The sequence below is a fragment of the Acanthochromis polyacanthus genome, chromosome 23 (assembly GCF_021347895.1).
Source record: "Acanthochromis polyacanthus isolate Apoly-LR-REF ecotype Palm Island chromosome 23, KAUST_Apoly_ChrSc, whole genome shotgun sequence".
NCBI lineage: Eukaryota > Metazoa > Chordata > Actinopteri > Pomacentridae > Acanthochromis > Acanthochromis polyacanthus.
In genome coordinates this window covers 8,483,635-8,504,237 of record NC_067135.1, presented here as the reverse complement: position 1 = coordinate 8,504,237, position 20,603 = coordinate 8,483,635, and the positions used below count along the sequence as shown (strand labels likewise).

The following is a 20,603-nucleotide window of genomic DNA, read 5'->3' as shown; positions in this document are numbered from 1 at the left end:
TAAAATAAAGCTGTAATCAAGTACTTGAGTTTATATCTATAGTTAGTTTTCACATAAAGTTAAAGCTCATGAATTAACTCGTCAAACCTCGTCTCATCTATTTCCACAAAAGCAGAAACTATGCATGAAAAATTACAACACGTTAGACAGTGAATCCTGACTTAAACCAGTACACTGTGGGATAAAAATTAAGCTCTTTGTAACTTGGGTTGACTAACATTTTTCCACAATGAACTATATATAGCAACATTAAACTGGATAATAATTGTTGACCGTCTTCTATACAACCTCGTCTTGTGAGTCTGCACAGCGTCATACAGGTTTATGGGTCCAACAATGCAGATTTGTGTTGCTGACCCACATTAGTGCAGCAGGGCGAAGGGATCAGAGGTTGCTATGTGCGGCACAGACTGGACAATCAGTGCTGCTTTGTGCTGCACAATGACAGCAACGCATCTTTCACATCATGTGGCTGTCATTAACCTGCTGTAACCACGTCGGCCCGTTCAACTCCCTCTGCATGAATGACGTGAAAGTATTTGGTGAAACCTTTACACCAGCAGCTTCAAATAGTAAACCATTAAATCAATAGTTCACCAACTCGGCCTCGATGACATGTTATTAACACAAATGTCTCACGTGTACGGTTCATTAAGAGTCCTTCAAAATCACTCAGGAGGCACCTCCATTAAATACAGGGAGAGAAATGTCACACAAACTCTGCAGGTTCACACAACAAGCAGCTGAAGAGTTTATATGAGCAGCTACAAAACTGCATGTGAAGAAGCTGCTATGTATACGCAACTTTTACCTGGAAGCAAATTAAATTCTAGCAGGAGGTGAAAGTATCGGTAACATATTACAACAGGCCAGTTAAAGAGACACTCCTGATGGGGTTGTTGCTTTTTTCCTCCACATTTGGAATTTACAAAGGGAAATACAAAAGGTTTGGTAGTTTTCTGTGACATGACAGTTCCCCTGGAGTGAACACAAGCAGCTTTCACGATGTCATGAAAACTCTTGTCGTTCTAATCAGAACCAAGCGCATATAAGCACATCGCATTCCTGTCAAGGTCTTGTTGTGCCTGTTGTTCGGTCTAAAAAAGCCTGCATTGTCACACTTTAGGAGGCTTTGCCATAGCTGCAGAATTTGCAAAATAACGCTGTGAGAATGAACTAAAATATTCACAGTCAACAAAGGAGGATACATGGAGGGTGTAAAGTAATGTTTAAGTCTTTTATTGTCTAACTGACAACAAGTTCTGGTTGCCTTCAATGTTTATAGGGTCGAGAAACAAGTCGTAAATTCACCAAAAGCAAAACAAATCTAAACTCTAGCTGGGCCTTAAATTATTTCTGTGCAAGTTGAAGTTTCGACATTATAAAAACAAGATGTCTACCTTTGCCTGAACCATCCTTTTAATAATATATAAAGACTCTGCATTGAAAAGGTGCATCTAGGGGAGGGGTATAAAAGTAAAAATACAATAAAACATTTACACGAAACAGACAAAAAGCTGTGATCAGAGTGAAAAATGTACACTTCAATGACATTTTAAGGCATCAACATTCCCCCACAGCGCGAGAGACTCACACCATGACAGCAGCATCTTCACAAAAAACATACACAGCCCTAAATACAGCATCACACAGCGTGCTACATGTGGCCCCCGAAGACTAAACTTTAGTCCCCTATTGAAGCCTGGGTGTGTTTACTGCTGCAGAACATTCAATGAATCTGGAAACACACAGACGCATCAACAAAGTGGCTAGTGTCTTTAACAAAAGTGTACCCACAGTATGTCCCTCTCAAACTCGTTGATGTGAACACAGTTTTACATTCATTTGCAAATTTAAAATGGTGTTTGAGCAACAAATGGTCTTTTTAGAAAAGAAACCCAAACATCTGGAATATTACAGCTTTGCTCATTTAAAAAAAAAAAAAAAAAAAGACTTTTAGAAACATAGAAGCCAAACCCAGAACCACGAGGCTCATGTATGCATAAGCTTTTAACTACATCCCAAGCTGACTGGCTATTAGTTGAAGTGACAAATTGTATTTTACAAAAACACTGTAGAAAACATGACACCACTGGAGTGTCATTTACATTTGGGCAGAAGTGCGTTTACCCACAGGGAACTCGATATCCCACTCTAATCCCTTCCCCAGTTCAGCACTCCTCCACTACGGTACCAGCCGAGGAGGAGTACAGTTTTTTCTTTACCAGCCGGAAACCTGGACTCAGTTTAAGCACAGGCTTGAAAGTTGGGGCGAAGCAGGTTCCCATAAAGAAGAAGTCCCGCAGGCTGGGCCAGGCGGTGCCATCCTGCTTAAACACTAGAGTCAACTCAAATGTGGGCACCACGGTGGCGTCGTACACGATGCGCTCGAGCTGCTTGCAGCCCTTGTTGAGCTCCAGGTGGATGAAGAGGACGCAGCCACGCAGGCCACAGGGCTCGCAGGACGCCAGCCGCAGGACTTCCCGAGCTATTCTCCTCGTTAGCTTCTCTGGTACCAGCACAGAGGAGCAGTGCAGCGTGGTCTTCTTGGACCGTGACAGGCAGTTTTCAAACATCTTGGCCAGCTGCTGACAGGATCTGTCCTCTGTGACATCTGCATTCATCTGGGGCTCAGTCAAGCAGTGATCCCAGAAATCCAACTCTGGGAACACAATGAACATTTTAGGGACAAGAACCAGCTTTCTTCTGCAGGACATTGAAGGGCCACTTCATGATCCAAGCATGCACGAGGGAATGTTTCTGATTTTGCATGACAGAAAAGAATCTGACAGACTACTGAGCTGTACGAGCCCTTGCAAAGAATGAAATCAACCTCAAAGCAGGTGTACATTAGCTGTAGGCAGACAAAGATGCTGTGAGATGTGCCATTGATCGTAGGCTGTTGTTGTGCAGACAGGCTGATGACTGAGGATGACTTCATCCTCCACAGACCTCCCTCTCCCCTCCACTGCTGCAGCCATGCAGCACACAGGGATAAACAAGCTCACAACTGGAAGCATCCAGCAACTAGCAGGTTAGCCACAAACACACACAAAAACATGCAGAAAACGCCAGTGGGCTCACCTTTCTCAATGCAGACCTGGTCATATCTTCTTTCAACCAGCTCGGAAATACACTCGTTGCTTTTGGTCTTCAATGTGCTTGTGGCAACCATGGTGACAGTGTTGATTTCTTCAGGACTGGGCCGTTTTCCTGGGCTTTTAGAAAAAAAAGCTGCCTGCAAATTCAGGCAGTGGCGTCAATAACGCGGTCTGTTTCAGCGCCATAACATACAAGTGACTCTTTAAGGAAGCTAGCTTAAGATGCTAACGCGTCAAACTATCAAAATGCAGCCTTTAACGTTAAAAAAAACCGTTACTTTATGTCGTCTCACCTGCTAATTTCTAGCTCGCAAACATTAGCGCGAAATACCAAGAATACTCACCTTAAATATTATTTAGTGCAAAAATAGTTTAGTTTAGACGGTTTCGTATAAATAAATCCACACTTACACATACATTAAACACACAAACATACTGCAGCAGGAGAAAACTTCTGAGCAGCTTTTATACCTTCTTCTCCGTCAGCTGGCCAGAGGGTTTGACCAATCACAGCACGCCGTTGGACGAAGAGACGTATCCCCTCTCTGATTGGCTGCAGAACGGCATTTAAGTGAAATAATCGACCAATGCTTGAGGGGGAATATCTGTGTTGCTACGTAGAAGAGGTATAACGTTTAGGCTGCAGCCTGGAGGAGTCAAGATTTGTATTTACTCTGAAAGTAGAATATATTGATATGAATCTGCCTGAACTCTGTTGAAATTTGCACACAGAGGTTTATCGACCCGTTTGGTACAATATAGGTCAGTGAAGATTCATTTTCATTTTTTTATGACCAAATCTTTTATTAGTTGCCTATTAGATTTTATTACAGATAGACCTTAAGACATGTTTAAGCTTTACTGCTCAAAGAAACCATCCATAGCAAGCTACAGACTTTTAATTATATAGCAAAAAATGTTTTATTTATTTTCACATTACTTTAAATATGAGGCCATTTGTGCCTTTTGCGTACTAGTTTATGGGAAAATGTTTTAATTTATGTAAAATAAAACACAAAATTCAGGCACAATGCATTAATATTATATTAGTTCATTGACAGCCAGTGAATTTGCTGCTTTTTCTGAATAGTTTCTGCAATATCCGTTTTAGTATCATGTTGTATCATGTATCCGTTTTCATTTGCATATATAATATTTTGATTGCATGTAAAATATTTCACTTCCATGTACAACATTGTCAATTTAATGTCCAATATTAATTACAATGTGTGATATTACGTATTACCTCATTATCATTGCCAGCATTAATTTTTACTTTAATATTTAAGTCTTATTTTAGCTTTTTTTTCAGTCATGTCTCATACTCACATCTATTTTTTTCCACTAGGCCCTGCATTTGCTCTCATGTTATGGCATTTTGTTATCGCTGAGCAACATCTGGCACTACACTTTCCTTTGGCATCAATAAAGTCTTGTCCTGCCTTATCTTTTCTTTTTTTATTGGGAGCACAAATGTACAAGGACAGGGAAAAGAAATAATTCAGGGATATAACCTCTGCGTTCTCCCTGAAATATATGCCAAAAAAGGACTGTTTTGATGAAGAATCTGCCTTTTGAACGGTGCAGGCAGAATTTTCAGCTCGGTAATAGCAACAGAGAATGAAGCATGAAATAAAAGCACTACTTTGGAATCCTCATCCATCAAATAATGACACTAAGTTTGGTGAACAGTGATCGCAAACACACCATCCCCTTCGTGAAGCATGGAGGTGGCGGCATCATGATGTGAGGATGCTTCTCAGCAGGAAGGCTTCAGAATGAATGCAGCAAACTACAGAAAAATCCTGGAGGACAACTGATGCAGTCTGCAAGAGAACTGTAACTTAGGAGAAGATTTGTTTCCCAGCAACACAATAGCCTGAAGTATGCAGCCAAAGTTACACAGTAATGGATGTGAATGCATATCTAAGATAGACTTTATTAATCTCACAAAGGAGAAATTTAACATTACAGGGCTCTTAGAAACAAAAAACAGAGGAGTGCAAAAGTCACGAAAGTGCAAGAACAAGAATATCTGGTGAAGATGCTGCTGTCGTGGTGTGGGGTTCTCACTGTGGGGGGAATGCTGGGGGGGAATGCTGATGCTTTAAATAGCTTTAAATAGCTTCATAGAAATGTACATTTTAAGTTTAGTTTAATCCTCCTGTTGTCTTCATTTACGGCCACCAAAAAAATACTGTTTCATTGTCTGAAAAACAATCCAAAAATTCAGCAAAAAAATTCAACAAATTTCTGAAAATTTGCAAAACCTTCAGGAGGAAAATTCCAATATTTCCTTGAAAGTTTCCCTTAAAAGTCTTATTTTTAAAAATCCCCCAAATTAGGCAAGAGAATTCATGTAAATATTTTCAAAAAATGAGTAAAAATCTCCCAAAAAATCTTAAAAATATCTAAAGTGATTACATATATATCAGTATTTTCGTTAAGAACATTCACAAAAATCAACCAAAATCCAGCGAAGTTCGCTTTATTTATGGGCACTTTCAACATTTCTTTTTTCCACCAAAAAATGTTCAAAGATTTCCCAAAAATGTTGAAAATGTGGACATCAGAAGTTTCACTGTGAAAATGTATACATTTTTCTACATTTTCAAACTTTAAAAAGGGTCAATTTTGACCCACAGGACAACTCAAGGGTTAAGTACTTTCTTATTTTCATTCCCCTCCCCCAGATGCATCTTTTCAGTGCAGAACCTGTGTTACTAGCGGCAGCCATATGAGTGAATTCTGCATATTATGAGTGACTTCCACTTCCCGCAGGCCTTTCCATGGGGTAAATAACCATAGTATTTTTCCATTTGTAAGTCTAAACCAAACCAAAACATGCATGTGCGGCATGTGAGGAAGGAGGAAGCCCCCCCTGCTGTGGGTTTTACACAACCTGAATGTCTCATGTTACTGCGTTTCTATGTGCATGTGTGTGTACATTTGGCAGGTAAAGCACCGAGCACAGTTGTTCAGCTCATCAGCAGTTTATCTCTCATCACACATTGCCTTAGAAGTTTTCTTCCAGTAATTAAATCCGGCCTTCGCCCCCCCCAGCAGCTCTGCTGGCTAAAGGGTAATGGAATCCAGTGGGCGCGAGAGACGGAGTCACATGGGGAGAACTAGATATGCCTCAGTCACATTATTTAGCTACTGTTGCTGCCTTTGTGGATGCAGAAATATCCTGTGTGATCTGTTGTCTTTAATTCAAGTAAGAATGCAAACAGAAATTTGAAAATGTCAAAAAGCAATTTGGTGCAAAAGGCTTTTATGTTAGTAGGGCAGCTGGTTGCAAATCGTCAGTTACATTTCTAACATATTTGCATGTGAAATAAGGGCATTTCACTTTTGTACAAGACCTACACTGTGCTTTGGATTCTCTTTTCAGGAGACTTGCACTTTTATTATTGGTACTGGCACCATTTTTTTACCTTGCAAAGTGTCCTCCAAAGTTGACTTTTGCTTCTACTAAAAGCAAAACTAGTTATCAGCTGAGATGTACACATGCATAACAAAGAAAGAAAAGGTCAAAAAAATCATAGCATCAGCTGACATTGTGGTCTGAATGAAGTTCTGACCTAAATGCTCAATGCTGAGAAGGTCACTCGTTGTTGAAAGACCCAGACATCGACATTTTACTGTCTAATAAAAACCTCATGAGAAGGAATAGATGTTCAAAATGTCCTCCATAAAGTAAAACACTATTAAAAACTTTATCTCCTTTGAAACTTAGAATCCTGAGAGTGTGTTGGACTGAAATATTCAGCATCTGCTGTGGAGAGGATTTTTTTTACTAGCTTTTATTGTCTGCACAGTGTCTGAAAGCTGTCCAAGTAGCGTTCAGCTCTTATCTCCAGATGCTGTCATACTTTGCAACAATGTGGGTTAACTGTGCAGCCTGGTTGTATAGTACACTTACGGCTGCAATGTCAACAGAAAAAAAGCTTTAAACCGTGTGTAGAACAGGACATTCAAGGCAATGAAGCTAGTTAAAGAGAGCAACGGTGGGGAAGATTCATTACATCGTCAACATGCTGTGTTAACCCTCCTGTTGTCCTCCTTTACAGGCACCAAAAAAATATTGTTTCCTTGTCTTTCCCTGTCAGCAAAAAAATTCACCAACTTTCTAAAAAATCTGCTAAACCTTCGGGAAGAAAATTCCAATAATTCCTTGAAAGTTTCCCTTGAAAGTTTAATTTAAAAAAATCCCCCAAATATGGCAAGAAAATTCTTGCAAATATTTTCAAAAAAATCCTAAAAATCTTCAAAAAAAATCCTAAAAATCTCTAAAGTGATTACATATATATTAGTAAAACTTCTAATATTTTCTTTAAGAACTTTCACAAAAAATCAACCAAAATCCAGCGAATTTCGCTGGATTTTGGTTGATTTTTTGTGAAAGTTCTTAAGAAACATTAACATTTCTCTCTCCCTCTCTCTCTCTCTCTCCCCCCCCTCCACACACACACACACACACACATTTTCAAACTTTAAACCGGGTCAATTTTGACCCGCAGGACGACACGAGGGTTAAGAATGAGGCACTTAGACTTTGAATGAGATAACCTGCATGCAACCAAACCATTAAAAATAAATGTTTCTAGTGTTAGATGTGCAGAAAGTAAGTCAGAACTGGAAAAGGGGATCCTATCAGCTTTGACCTCATGAATGAAGTAATAATCTGCAGCTTTAAAGCCCAACAGACCTCATTTGTTGTCACGTACTGTATCACTACAAGATCAGTCCATTTCTTGTTGTCAGCATGGAGGATGCGTCTCGCTGACATTCTGCCTCTGCATTAAGCTCGGCTTTTTGAGTGTTTGATAAAGACTTGTTGGATCATTCTGTTGTGTGTTCAGACATCTGTGCAGTGAGACTATTCCAGTATCTCCTCCACTTCTGACCTTCACCCCCTGTCAGTGGACCAAAACTCGCCTGATAATTCTCTCCACCTCCTGGTTCCCCGAAAGAGGCAAAAGATAAAACGCGTTGTGTTTCGGGTTACAAATCCGTGGCGGTTCAGAAAGACCTCCTGTTATGCCCTGCAGAGACACCTGTTCCACCCGGCTGGCGGCGATCTCCGTTCACTAAAACGTGCTGCCTTTTTGCACCCTCCATGAAACTGAATAACAAGAGTCTTTTTGCTGAGTTGCATTTGACTGTAGGGAGCCGGTTGCATGTGCTGGAGTCAAACTGAGAGATATCTGAGTGTTGCAAACAGCTGACATGTGCAATAAGATCCCTCACGTTGGAAAATGTGACAGCAAACCAAACATCTTCCCAGCGATGTTAATTTATCTGGATGAATTCTGCTCCTTTTGATCTGGAGACTCTTTAGTCGTGCATAATTACTCTTTGGTTGTTTCTGTCTTTATAGGAAGAATCCTATATTGAGAATATTCAGATAATATTCAGATTTAGACTTACAAATCTCAGATGATAAATAAAATGCATTCCCAGACAAAATGATTTTGTCTGGGAATACTTCTAATGTTTCTCAACATTAGAGCTCCAGTGACAGATTTAATCAAAAGTGCATGTAGTGTTGGGCTTTAAAATTCAATCAACACAACAAAAAGCTTGCGATTTCTGAACAAATTGTGGGTCACATGTGCTTAAACCTTCAAGTAACCAGCTGCTGTATGTTTATGTGCGTCACTGTGACATTTTAAATTGGAAAAATATTTCCTACCATTCATTTTTCGACCTCTTTTTCACAGTTTTTCACAGGACTGGCATCGAACAATGAAGACTGTATGTCCGAGATGTCAGAGTGTTCTGGATCTGTCCATAAAAGCTGAGTTTGAAACAGAAGCAACGCTGAAATCAAGCATGAAAATCACTATTGTAGCTTTAAGATTTCCATCATCTCATTTTGACACATTTCAGAAATCTTAATATTTTAAGTTTCTGTAGATCTACCAAGAAGCCGTTTGCTTCGATATAGTTATAAACAGAAGCATGGAAGTAAAAAAGATAATAAATAATACATGAAACACCCCAACTATGATGATTTCATTATAATTTGTTGTTGATCAAAGTATTACAAAGTCACCAGTTCATCTCTGCTTTGGTGTTAAAATGTGTGCATAATGTGTGTTTTTTAACTTATTTTTTAAAATATCTGTTGTGTATAAAAGCCATATAGGTATGATCAACACAACCAGAATTATTTAAAAAACTATTGCTGGATAAAATGTGCTCATTTTGGTTGCTGAAATAGCTTAGTCACTTGTAGCGTTTACTGGTACCCAATAAATGCCCCATGCATTGTTCCAAAGGGCAGGTAAAAAGTGTACATTTAACCACATTTTTACTGCTCTGCTGCAAACTTTATGGATCATCTCCTTCAGCTGGGTTCAACAGCAGAAAAATGACACTCTGAAAATGAAGCTGAGTGGATATCTGGCCTAAAGAGGGAGACTGAACACTGAGAAATAATGGAAGCAGCTGAAAAAATGAGCCTGAATGTGAGTCGGCCTCAGCCACAGCCGGTAAGGCGTTAAAGCTCCGTGTGATGGGCCTTCAGCCAGCCTGCTTCATGGAAATGTGCCCACACTCTCAGCTTACAAAGACGGAGCCAGTGTGTGATTCAACTGATTCATAATGTAGGTCATGAGTCTAAAACGAACACCAAAAGCAATCGGCTATGAAGCATCTTTTTGTGCCGTAACGACGTCACTTTTTGAGATCTGGGGACGTGCTTTTGTTCTGAAAACCGCGCAGGGTGAGGTCTGTACGGGAGTTGCTAATATCTCACTCTTCTGACAACAAACCTCCCTGCAATAAACACCAGCTCATGAAGTGGAGGCAGAATGAAGGTTTCATTGTGTTGACTGTTTGCTCCCTCTAGTGGTCCATCACTGACACTGCTGTTTGGGTTCCATCCTTCAGAATAAAACCAGCAAGTGAGCAACAAAAATATAAAACATGTCAGATATTTTGATGTGTAAGAGAGCACAAGTACTGAACTTGAGGGGTATAGTGATAATAGGTATACAGACTGAAAATTACTAGTAGTTTGTCGTGTTTAACCCTCCTGTTGTCCTTATTTATGGGCACCAAAAACTATCGTTTCTTTGTTTGAAAAAAATCCAAAAATTCAGCAAAAAATTCCCCAAATTTCTGAAAATTTGCAAAACCTTCGGGAAGAAAATTCCAATAATTCTTTAAAAGCATGCCTTAAAAGTTCCCCCAAATGTGGCAAGAAAATTCTAGTAAATATTTTCAAAAAATGAGTAAAAATCTTCTAAAAATATCTAAAGTGATTCCATATATATCAGTAAAACTTCTAATATTTTCTTAAAGAACATACACAAAAAATCAACCAAAATCCAGCAAATTTTGCTGGATTTTGGTTGATTTTTTTGTGAATGTTCCTAAGAAACATTTTTAACATTTCTTTTTTTCCACCAAAAAATGTTTAAAAAATTCCCAAAAATGTAGAAAATGTGGACATCAGAAGTTTCACTGTGAAAATATATTTTTTTCCACATTTTCAAACTTTAAACGGGGTCAATTTGACCCGCAGGACAATGCAAGGATTAAAATGAATTATCACTGTGCTATGAGGCTATTTTACCTATAAAAGTGCTTCTACTCCATATATCATGAAGTGCAAAGCTTTCAAAACTCTAAAAATGATTCCAAATCGATCACCACTCGTCGCATTAAAACCAAAAAAATCTGAATTATTGAACCAAAGCTGCACAACAAAAGCATTTTCTCGTGGTTTATTGAGGAAATTGAGGTTGACAGCAACAAATTCCAGCCATGAAGCACAAAGCAGCCCTTTAAATACAATCCTCTGCATCTGCTCGACCTCCTACCTGTGCTTGAATGTTATATTTACTAAAAAAAAAACATATTTTTGCACAACAACATCCCTGGTGAATGTACAGACGCAAAGAGAAACCCGGTTTAAATCTGAAAGAGGGACTATTGTTGGTGGTGAAACGGAATAAAAAATCAGTTACTGTGACAATCTACAAACAAATAAATGATGGCTGACAACACAACCACAGGGCGATTATAGAGCCGTGAAATCAGCAGTGATTTCTGTGATGGATCTGAGGTCAGTGCACGGTACAGAACACAAGTTTGAGGCCCGATATGGAAACAAAACAAGACTGTACAGAAAACAAATCATCATCAGCCTGAACTAAGAGCTCTGCAGCCCTCTGAGCTGAAGTTTGCTTATTCAAAGATTTATGATCACAGTCAGACACCTTCCTTAAAACTGCTTCCAGTAGTGAGAATACACTTTCCTGCTTCACGCAATATTTCACAAAATTAAAAATAACATTAAAAAAAAAACACCTAGCGTCCTTCAGAACATCAGCGTGCTTCATCCACTCGCCGACCTTCATGTTGCTTCTGGTCGTTTTTATCTGGCAGCAGCTGAAACAGACAAAAGAAGCGTTTCAGAAAACAAATCTAAGACAATGGACCCACATCTGTGCAACTTAACAACTTAATTTAACATGTAATAAAGACACACATCAAGTTTTTACCATGTAAATACCATGTATTGCTGTGCAATACCGGACTGATTTTTACGAGCATTTACAGCACAGCTATTTATTAACTTATTAAATTTTAATCATATGATCACTCGTAGTTGTTTATTTTAGTACTTATTTTTTGATATTTTTTAAATGTGATTCTGTTGTTTTGAAACTTTGTTCTGCTTTGCATGTTCTGACTATTCTTGAAGGACAATAAAAGGAAGCTTTAAGGTTATAAGGACTGGTCTGAAAAGGAGAAAAAATACTAATATATTTTAAGTTTAATTAATGAGCAACCAGCTAAATTTAGTATTTTACGTTAAGTAAACCAGAAAAGAAGAGTTCATTTGACTAAATTCCACAACTTCAACCTGATAAATGTCTGTACATTTTATCCAATTATTGCTTCTTTACATAGAATTTAGGACTCACAGGAGCAGACATTTTTATTTTCAGTCCTGAGAGCCACATTGCAAGGTTTCATCTCCCTGCTGTGAGGTATGCATGCGTAACAAGTTTTGCTGTTCTAAAGCTGCAATCCAATGAAATCCAGTAGTCCGTGACAACATAAACACTATTTTCCTCAGCAGAATTCCTAAAGCATGATTCCATTTCCCTGCGTAGCTCACGGCCAAGACATCCAGGCCTGATTGTATGTGAGGGAAGGAAGGCAGGACGTTCGGTGCCCACATTTTTTAAGGAGTGTGTGGACAAACTACGTACGACACAAACGTGGATGTGCGTTCACCCCACCAGCGCACAACTCACGCCTCCAACGTCTGGGCTGCGCTGACATTTAGCGAGCTGCACAATTGCTCCTGTCCAAAATAATCAGTGTTTATGTTAGGAAGTCCCTATCTTTCAGACCCTGCTGCTTGTTTGAGGGCGGGGGCGCGAAATCACAGGAAACACCTTCTGCTGCCCAGCAAAGCCCCAAAAGCCCAAACAGCACAATGAGATATTAAAAGCCAGCTACTTCCCTGGAATAATTGCGAGTTTGTGTCTGGAGAAATCGCTCAAGCAAGTAAGCGATGGAAGAACGGGCAAACAGAAGCAACCTGGGAGGAGGACCCTGCCAGCTTACCATTTTCCTCTCCGCTTGACGACTTCACTCCCAGCAGCATGACGCCATCTTTGGTGCTTTCTGGTCGGCTCTGGAAAGATGCGCTGTGGAGACAAAGGACGGAATCAGAGGCCTGTTCTCACACCTTTAAAGCAGAATCCTTCAATATCCAACTTACTTCTCAGTTCCAGTGTCAATGGTTTCTGTTGAGAAGAAGACGAGATTGTACATGATCTGATTAGAACTATGTAAGTATTAAGGTATAAACTTCAAACATAAAAGCAGATTACGTGCAGATACCTGTGTGGTCGTGGACTTTCTTGCATTTGAATTTGAACACAATGATGGCAGCAGCTGTAACCAGGAGGACAGGCAACACAATCCACCACAGCCTTTTGTCTGAGGGGGAAATTAGAGGACACAGTCAGCGACATCCATCCAGTTTGGCTTTTCTGTGGCAGATTAATGAAACCAAATGGTGATGCACCTCACAGCTTTCAATTCTGACAACCCAACCAAGACATCATCCCTCTTTAGTTCACTTTGCAGCCATTATACTATCAGCACTGACGCGTTATCACCAAGAGTTAGCATGCTAAAGTTGCTAATAACCAAAAACATTTCATTTCGGAGCCCTGAATATGGTGTAGATGTAGTTTTAGTTCTGTTAACGCGGCTTGTTTATCGTTGTTTTTCGCTTCTTATCTCTTTCCCAGCCTATCTCCCAGTTTTTTGTCTTTACTGTCACCAAGTGCTTGCTAAAAGGGAATCTTTGGGTTTCCTTTTGGAACACTGCAAGGCCTTTACGTTACTATGTGGATGACCTGACGTGACTTATGCCACAAATTGCTACTACATAAATAAATTCAACTCAAATGAACTTTCTCTTACTGTCACCAAGTGATCGCTCAAAGGGAACCATTGGTTTTCATCTTTACAACACCGTCAGGTCTTGATCTTACTGTGTGGTTGCCCTGAGGTGACTTACACTGTAAACTAGTGCTATAAATTAAAAAAAAAAAGTTTGTGACTCTGCGCCTGCTGCAGCAATGTTGGGATTTTAATGGAACCAGTGGAGTCCATTACCTGATTTGGGAGGTGTTTTCTCATCACTGCCCGTCATGGAACCTTTCAAGACAACGTGATCTGATTAGCTTCCTGTCACTTGTCACTGAACAGTTCAATTAAAAATCATTCATTACATCATTCAGTCTCCATGCGCAGCACTTATTGATAAAGCAGAACTTACCAGCACGGTCTTGTTTTGTCGCTCCCGAAGGTGGAACGGCCTGATGTGGTTCTGTCAAACCAAATAAATGAATCAGTTGCAGACACGTCAGCACAGACAGACATTTTTGCAGTTTTACTGATAAATATCAATGTATAAATATTAAAAATACTAGAAGGAGTCTGCATACTGTACCTGAGGGAAGAGAAGGTGTACCTGCGGATAATTAAAAAAAATAGCATCTTCATATGAAAAAAATCAGTTTTCAGACAATCAATTAATCTGCAAACTTTGTTGTGGTACATACCTTGTTTGGGTTTTTCAGTGCTTTCATCAGGTCCTAACAATACAGAGAACAGTTTAGATTAAATACACTTCAAACATGCTTTTAATAAAGTTTAAAGTACAAACACCTGCATGTTGTTTTACCTCTATCGTCACTTGACTTGTTCACGGTCTCAGGACTGGTTCCTGTGTTCGAAGGCTGAGGACTTCGTGGTACCAAAGGACCAGTTCCAGTTTTTGGAGCTAATAGAAAAAAAAGTAATGAAATAAACACATATTGTCCTTTTTTTTGTAATCCTGCTTGAGAAGTCTTTCAACAACTTCAAAGCAGGACAGAGACAAAATTCTTTTTTAACAATAGAAAGACATATTTCTCAGCCATGGACCCAGTTATTCAACAAAACCAATTCTAACAAACATACAAACAAGCAAACGCTCATTTACATCCTGCTTGTACCACAGCAGGAGAGTAAATCCAGTTCAAATCATGACATTCAGTCACATCTCTTCAACAAACCAATAATGTAAATTAAGCTCATAGGAAGACTAACTTTCATTGCCTGTTTGGGTGACAGGTGAGGGTGCGGTGGTCCGCTGGTCTGTAGATACCACTGCAGGTGTGGTCGGCTTCACGGTCGAGGCTGATGGCTTAGACATTTCTAGGAAAAAAGGAAGGAAATTTAAGCTCTCAGTAAAATAAGTCAATAGCAGCTTGAAGACAAAATAAGGCCAAGAGAAAGGAGCACTGAAATCCACTGAAAGCATCCATCAAATCGATTTAAACTGCTCATAGGACTATGGGATCAGCTTCCAAAACATTCACAACATCAAAAATAATGCCCGTACGTGCACATCTAGAGTCAAGTTCTGCACATGCATCACACTGAATGATACACAAGAAGAAGTGGGATTTTGCTCACTGTCAGAAGTGGTGTTATCAGCATTGTGAAGAACAGGACCAGTGACACGGGCTGATGTTGGTGCTGCTGGTGCTGCTTGTGTAGCTGGTGCTGCTTGTGTAACTGGTGCCTCTGGTGTAGCTGATGCTGCTGGTGCTGCTGGATTAGCAGTGGCCGGGGCTGCTGCTCCTGGCTTTTCTGTTTGTGCTGCTGATATAAAGAAAAGAGAAACAACGGCACGTCAACACTTTGATTATACATGTGGAGTCAGAACTGGTTGCCTTAGTTACAGTGCAGGAAAGAATAACGTATTTCATTCTGCTGAAAACAGTTTCCATTGAAGGAATAGAAGGAACTGGGTGTGAAAGATTTACATTCTAGCGGAGGGTTTTATCTTCACTGAAAACAAGTAAAGTGCTATCCTGCTTTTGTCGAAGAGAACAAAACCGGCCACCAACACCTCTGAAGCTTACTGTCTGAGTTGTCGTGTTATTGGACTGTCTACAAAGCTCCCCGTCCTTTGGTTTTCTGTTTTAAAGCCCGGTGTCTGAGTCCTCCTAACCACCAAACAATCCAAAAATGAGCAAAGAAAGTGGAGTCAAAGCTACGACACAATTAAATATCAATAACTTTCACCTTTAATACAATTTAAACGGGTGAGTTCTATAAAAATTAACCCACTTTATAGTTGTCATCAAGAGGGATATTAGCTACAGAGACCAAAATCGTTCTTTGACGCCGACAATGAACGTGTTTACTTCTGCTCTAAAGTTGGACATTTTATTGAAGGGCGACATGGGGATTGACTCGCATTTGGATTCAGCCTCTAGAGGCCATGTGAGGAACTGCAGTTTCTGAGGCTGCCCGTTATTGATATCTCAGTTGTCCATCCGTCCATTCATTATCTTTACAAAGCTTAGTCCTCAATAGGCTGCGGGGGGGGGGGGGGGGGGGGGGGGGGGGGATCACCACTTAGCCTCTTACCAAATTTGTTTTAGTCAAAATGTCTCATCCCACTTGATTTAAGATAAATTCACCTAACAAGTGACATTTCAGCATGCTAGGTCAAACAATCTTGAAATTATCTTGTTTTGAGTTGTATTTTACAAGCAAACTCTAAATAAGTTCTCAAATTAGGAGGCTACATGAAAGCAAAGATCAATTTCTAAGTGAAAAACATATATTTTTTAGCATGTGTGGCTTATTTTAGGACACCTAAGCTGGACAATCCGGGTAAAATATAACCTAAAACAAGTTTTCCCAGATAATTTTAAGATCTCAATATTCTAAATATTACATCTTATTGCAAGAAATCTGACCAAGTCATTTTTCACTTGTTCTTCTGGCAGATTTTTTCACTTATTTCAAAGTAAAAGCTCCTTGAAATAAGTTTTTTTTTCTTGTTTTGAGAGGGGCATTTTATCCAGTGAGAACCCACGCATGCACAGGGAGAACATGCAAACGCCACACATAAATATCCCAGGCTCAGGCCAGGACGCAAACTGGGGATCTTCTAGCTGTGAAGTGACAGTGCTAACCACCCTAATTCTAACTGACAAGCTAGCAGGAGCAAATACCAACTCTTGGCTAAGAAATAATCCTGTACACAACCGCTGCACCCAAAATAAACCATGGATAGTCTGTCTTTCTCTGTTGTTTTTGCATAAATAAACTAACTGACCAGCATTAAAGATGCAGATTTTATCTTTGGACTTCACCTGTTTCCAGTTTTTGTGCTGAGAGCTGTATTGACCTCATTATCCTCAAGGCAAGAAAGTAAATAAGTGTGTACTTTCAGTTTTATAAAATTACTTTAATGTTTTAACCCTCATGTTGTCCTGCAGGTCAAAATTGACCCGTTGGAAAGTTTGAAAATGTGGGGGAAAAAAATATTTTCACAGTGAAACTTTTAATGTCCACATTTTCAACATTTTTGGGAAATCTTTGAACATTTTTTAGCGGAAAAAAAGAAATGTTAAAAATGTTTCTTAAGAAAATTCACCCAAAAAAATCAACCAAAATCCAGTGAATTCCGGTGGATTTTGGTAAATTTTTTTGGTGAATGTTCTTAAAGAAAATATTAGAAGTTTTACTGATAAATATGTAATCACTTAAGATATTTGTAGGATTTTTTTGGGAGATTTTTACTCATAATTTCAAAATATTTACAACAATTTTCTTGCCAAATTTGGGACATTTTTTAAAAAAATAAATCCTTTAAGGAATTATTGGAATTTTCTTCCTGAAAGTTTTGCAAATTTTCAGAAATTTGGTGAATTTTTTTGCTGAATTTCTGGATTTTTTTTATGCAAGGAAATAATATTGTTTGGTGCCCGTAAATGAGGACAACAGGAGGGTTAATCTTGTACTTACCAGGTGGTCGTGTTGCTGGTTGTTGGGCTCCTGGAGCGATAGTAGTTGATGAAACTGTAAAGCAGAAACAATCGGTGACTTTACAACATGTTTCCTATCAGAAATGGAGCTTGGATGTGTTTGTATTATCTGCAAAATCTAATATCAGCCAGCAACACTGACGCTAATGTCTGGTTTTTGTGTTCATAATCGATCACCACCAGGCTCTATGTGTTCTACATCCTCTTCCCCTCGGGTCACAGTGCAATATATAAAAGCAATGTGTCATCAAGGAAGTCTAAATGCCCCCGTCACAAATACACAAGCATCAGTTTGTCTATGTAAAACATTTCCTCAGACAGAACCTCTATTTTAGGTTTGCATATTCACATCATTCCTGTTTGGCACGGCTTTAAAGGCCAGCGTCTGAGACAAAGAACTCGCTCCAAGTGTCAGACTGGGGATGAAAAGTCAAGCTAGAAGTGGAGGTTGTGGTGTGTCGGGGTGGATTTCCTCTGCCCTCAGTGCTGCAGCCGTGTGAAGCTGCATCCTGCCCCAGACATACGATTGTTATCCCCTGACCTGCGACAGGCTTCCTGTCTTCACTGCTGTCAGCCGTGAGTTCATTCAACATAATTCAAAGCACGGCGGTCGCCGAAAGGGCCGAAAACTCAGGTTTCAGGTTCAGGCACATGCAGCTCCCTCTGGATTTGTGGGTCTTATCAGGAGGACGAAGCAGCTCTTCTTGCCAGAGTTTTTTTCTCGCTCTGTAGTGAATCCAAGTTAAGCTTTTTGGAATAAGTCTCGAGCTCTTTAGGTCATTTCAGACAAGATAAAGTCAAGCTAGCAGTGTTTTCAGGAAAATCCCAAGAGAAGTTTTCTTTTAGACACGTCCATGTCGATCTGTGGGTCAAAATCGACCCGTTTTAAAGTTTGAAAATGTGGAAACAAGTGTATATTTTCACAGTGAAACTTCTGATGTCCACATTTTCAACATTTTGGGAAATCTTTGAACATTTTTTTGCTGTAAATAAAACAAATGTTTAAAATGTTTCTTAAGAACATTCACAAAAAAATCAACCAAAATCCAGCGAATTTCGCTGGATTTTGGTTGATTTTTATGTGAATGTTCTTAAATAAAATATTAGAAGTTTTACTGATATGTATGTAATCACTTCAGATATTTTTGGAATATTTTTACTAATTTTTTGAAAAATTTACAAGAATTTTCTTGCCACATTTGGGGGATTTTTTTAAAGTAAAACTTTAAGGAATTATTGGAATTTTCTTCCTGAAGGTTTTGCATATTTTCAGAAATTTGTTGAATTTTTTTTGCTGAATTTTTGGATTTTTTTCAGACAAGGAAACAATATTTTTTGGTACCCATAAATGAGGACAACAGGTGAGTTAAGACATGAGGGAATATTTTCATGGAAAAAAATTAATAAATGTCATTTTGACACAGAAATGATTTTTTTTAAGTCAAGTTTAAGGCAACTTCGGATGCAAGGGTCGTTTAAACAAGTCAAACCTCCAACATTTCCCAAGCAGTCAAAAGTTAAATGTTGAATCCTACAAGGGAAATATCAGAATGTTCTGGGTTTTACGATTTCTTCACATTTTTTTTATGTGCTGTGGAAACAGAATCTCACACGGAACAGCCCAGGCGAGGGTGTTTCCTCCAGATGTTTACCGCTAAACGCTGGAAGTGGATTTTGCCGCCAGCTGGGACGTCTCAGTCTCAGGACAATAAAGTGCCGTCCCTGTGAGAGAGGGGGCAGTTTGGCTCCCACTGCCTATCTGCTGCTGGATCACCTATCTGCCCTGAGCACAACGGTTAGAAGTTCTTTTGGCTCCGCAGTCAAGGGAAAATAAACAAATCAAGAGCCCGCCGATTGGGCTTCTCCTTCAACCCACAGAATCTCATTTATCACTTCACGTTTCTCATCCCCGAGGTTCTGATTTGAGCTTGGAATCTGATCTTCATGACATTAAAAATGACTTCTGCCCACTTTGACTAAACGTGGTGAGGTAATAACTGCACACAGAGCTTATCTCAGCCTGGAGAAACGGAAATAGACTCTGAGCGATATCTCCGAGGTAACGTTCAAAGCGTGAGCGTCTTTTGAGGAACATTGTGATCTTTATCTTTGCACATACCAAAACAAAACTAAATTACATGGAAGGGATCAAAACATGCAGCAGAATCAATCAGAACAGCTACTGAGGAAAACACAAAGCAGACATGTTAGAACTTGACATTGACACTGGAAGATGTTACTTTTTTTGGTTCAGTGAAGGAGGTCATTTTTAAAAATCCCCCCTGCACAGAAACAAGGCCAATCCTAACTTTTCTCCATGAAAAGAGCTCAAGACTAGATAAATCTAACAAGATAAAGTCTGAATTATCCTCATACCTGGAGTGAAGACGTGGATGGATGCTAACAGGAGCAGCACGACGACCCTGATGGACTTCATGGTGACTCGAACGCCTCTAACTTCTCCCACAGACTGGAGCAGAGTGGCCAGTGTGGAGGTGTCCGAGCCTGGGCGCTGCGCTGCCGATGCTTATTTTGGCACTTCCTTTAGATAAAGAAGGGGAGGAAATACACTGGCTTCCCTTCCTGACGTAAAAGAGGAGTGGACGTGGAGACTAACACAGGGCAGCCAGTCGGTGCAAACCTGAGTCCATTTAATTTCGGTTTTGTGTTTAAATGCAAAAGGCAACTCCCAGCGCTTATTTTTTCCTGCTCTGACACGGCTTGACCGCTCTGGGAGGAGGCTGTGGGGAAATGGTGCAAGAGCGAGTTCATTTGTGAACACAGAATTAGATAAGATTAAATCTGAGAACAGAACTGAAGATAAAGAATGATACCGGAGAAATAAAACTGAAAGGACTTTGGAAGAAATTATACTTAACCCTCATGTCATCCTGCGGGTCAAACTGACCCGTTTAAAAGTTTGAAAATGTGGGAAAAAATACACTGCTCAAAAAAATTAAAGGAACACTTTTTAATCTAAGTATTGCATCAAGTCAGTCAAGCATGTGGGATACTGATCTGGTCAGGTAAGTAACAGAGGAGGTTTTTAGTCAGCTTCAGCTGCTTTGGTGTTCATGAAATTAACAACAGGTGCACTAGAGGGGTTCCAAAGGTGTTCACA

General features: G+C 39.6%; 2 protein-coding genes across 4 annotated transcripts; both read right to left on the bottom strand.

Annotated features, from left to right (window-relative positions):
- Positions 1-1,223: 1,223 nt before the first annotated feature.
- Positions 1,224-3,683, bottom strand: LOC127530199 (DNA damage-inducible transcript 4-like protein). The gene is made up of 3 exons (XM_022210511.2): positions 3,446-3,683; positions 3,085-3,238; positions 1,224-2,662 (listed from the first exon to the last, which is right to left on the bottom strand). The coding sequence occupies exons 2-3, from the start codon at positions 3,173-3,175 to the stop codon at positions 2,172-2,174; spliced, it is 582 nt and encodes a 193-aa protein (XP_022066203.1). The 5' UTR covers positions 3,176-3,238; positions 3,446-3,683; the 3' UTR covers positions 1,224-2,171.
- A 7,142-nt stretch (positions 3,684-10,825) lies between these two features.
- LOC110962501 (uncharacterized) lies at positions 10,826-20,055 on the bottom strand. 3 transcript variants are annotated; one of them, XM_022210491.2, is made up of 13 exons: positions 19,859-20,055; positions 17,463-17,516; positions 15,111-15,299; positions 14,751-14,849; positions 14,335-14,433; positions 14,213-14,245; positions 14,101-14,121; positions 13,927-13,977; positions 13,764-13,805; positions 12,978-13,076; positions 12,856-12,880; positions 12,699-12,781; positions 10,826-11,507 (listed from the first exon to the last, which is right to left on the bottom strand). In XM_022210491.2, the coding sequence occupies exons 1-13, from the start codon at positions 19,917-19,919 to the stop codon at positions 11,494-11,496; spliced, it is 870 nt and encodes a 289-aa protein (XP_022066183.2). In that variant the 5' UTR covers positions 19,920-20,055; the 3' UTR covers positions 10,826-11,493. The 3 variants fall into 3 exon arrangements, with proteins under 3 accessions (XP_022066183.2, XP_022066164.2, XP_022066174.2); XM_022210472.2 differs by having other exon boundaries at positions 14,742-14,849; positions 19,859-20,023; XM_022210482.2 differs by having other exon boundaries at positions 14,742-14,849; positions 15,111-15,296; positions 19,859-20,023.
- Positions 20,056-20,603: the final 548 nt, after the last annotated feature.

Coding starts and splice junctions, on each gene's coding strand:
- LOC127530199 (XM_022210511.2), bottom strand. CDS start 3,175: ATGGTTGCCACAAGCACATTGAAGACCAAAAGCAACGAGTGTATTTCC. Junction 2,663..3,084: donor CCAGGTCTGCATTGAGAAAG/GTGAGCCCACTG, acceptor TTGTGTTCCCAG/AGTTGGATTTCTGGGATCAC.
- LOC110962501 (XM_022210472.2), bottom strand. CDS start 19,919: ATGAAGTCCATCAGGGTCGTCGTGCTGCTCCTGTTAGCATCCATCCAC. Junction 14,850..15,110: donor TGATAACACCACTTCTGACA/GTGAGCAAAATC, acceptor CTTTTTTCCTAG/AAATGTCTAAGCCATCAGCC. Junction 14,122..14,212: donor CACTGAAAAACCCAAACAAG/GTATGTACCACA, acceptor AATTATCCGCAG/GTACACCTTCTCTTCCCTCA.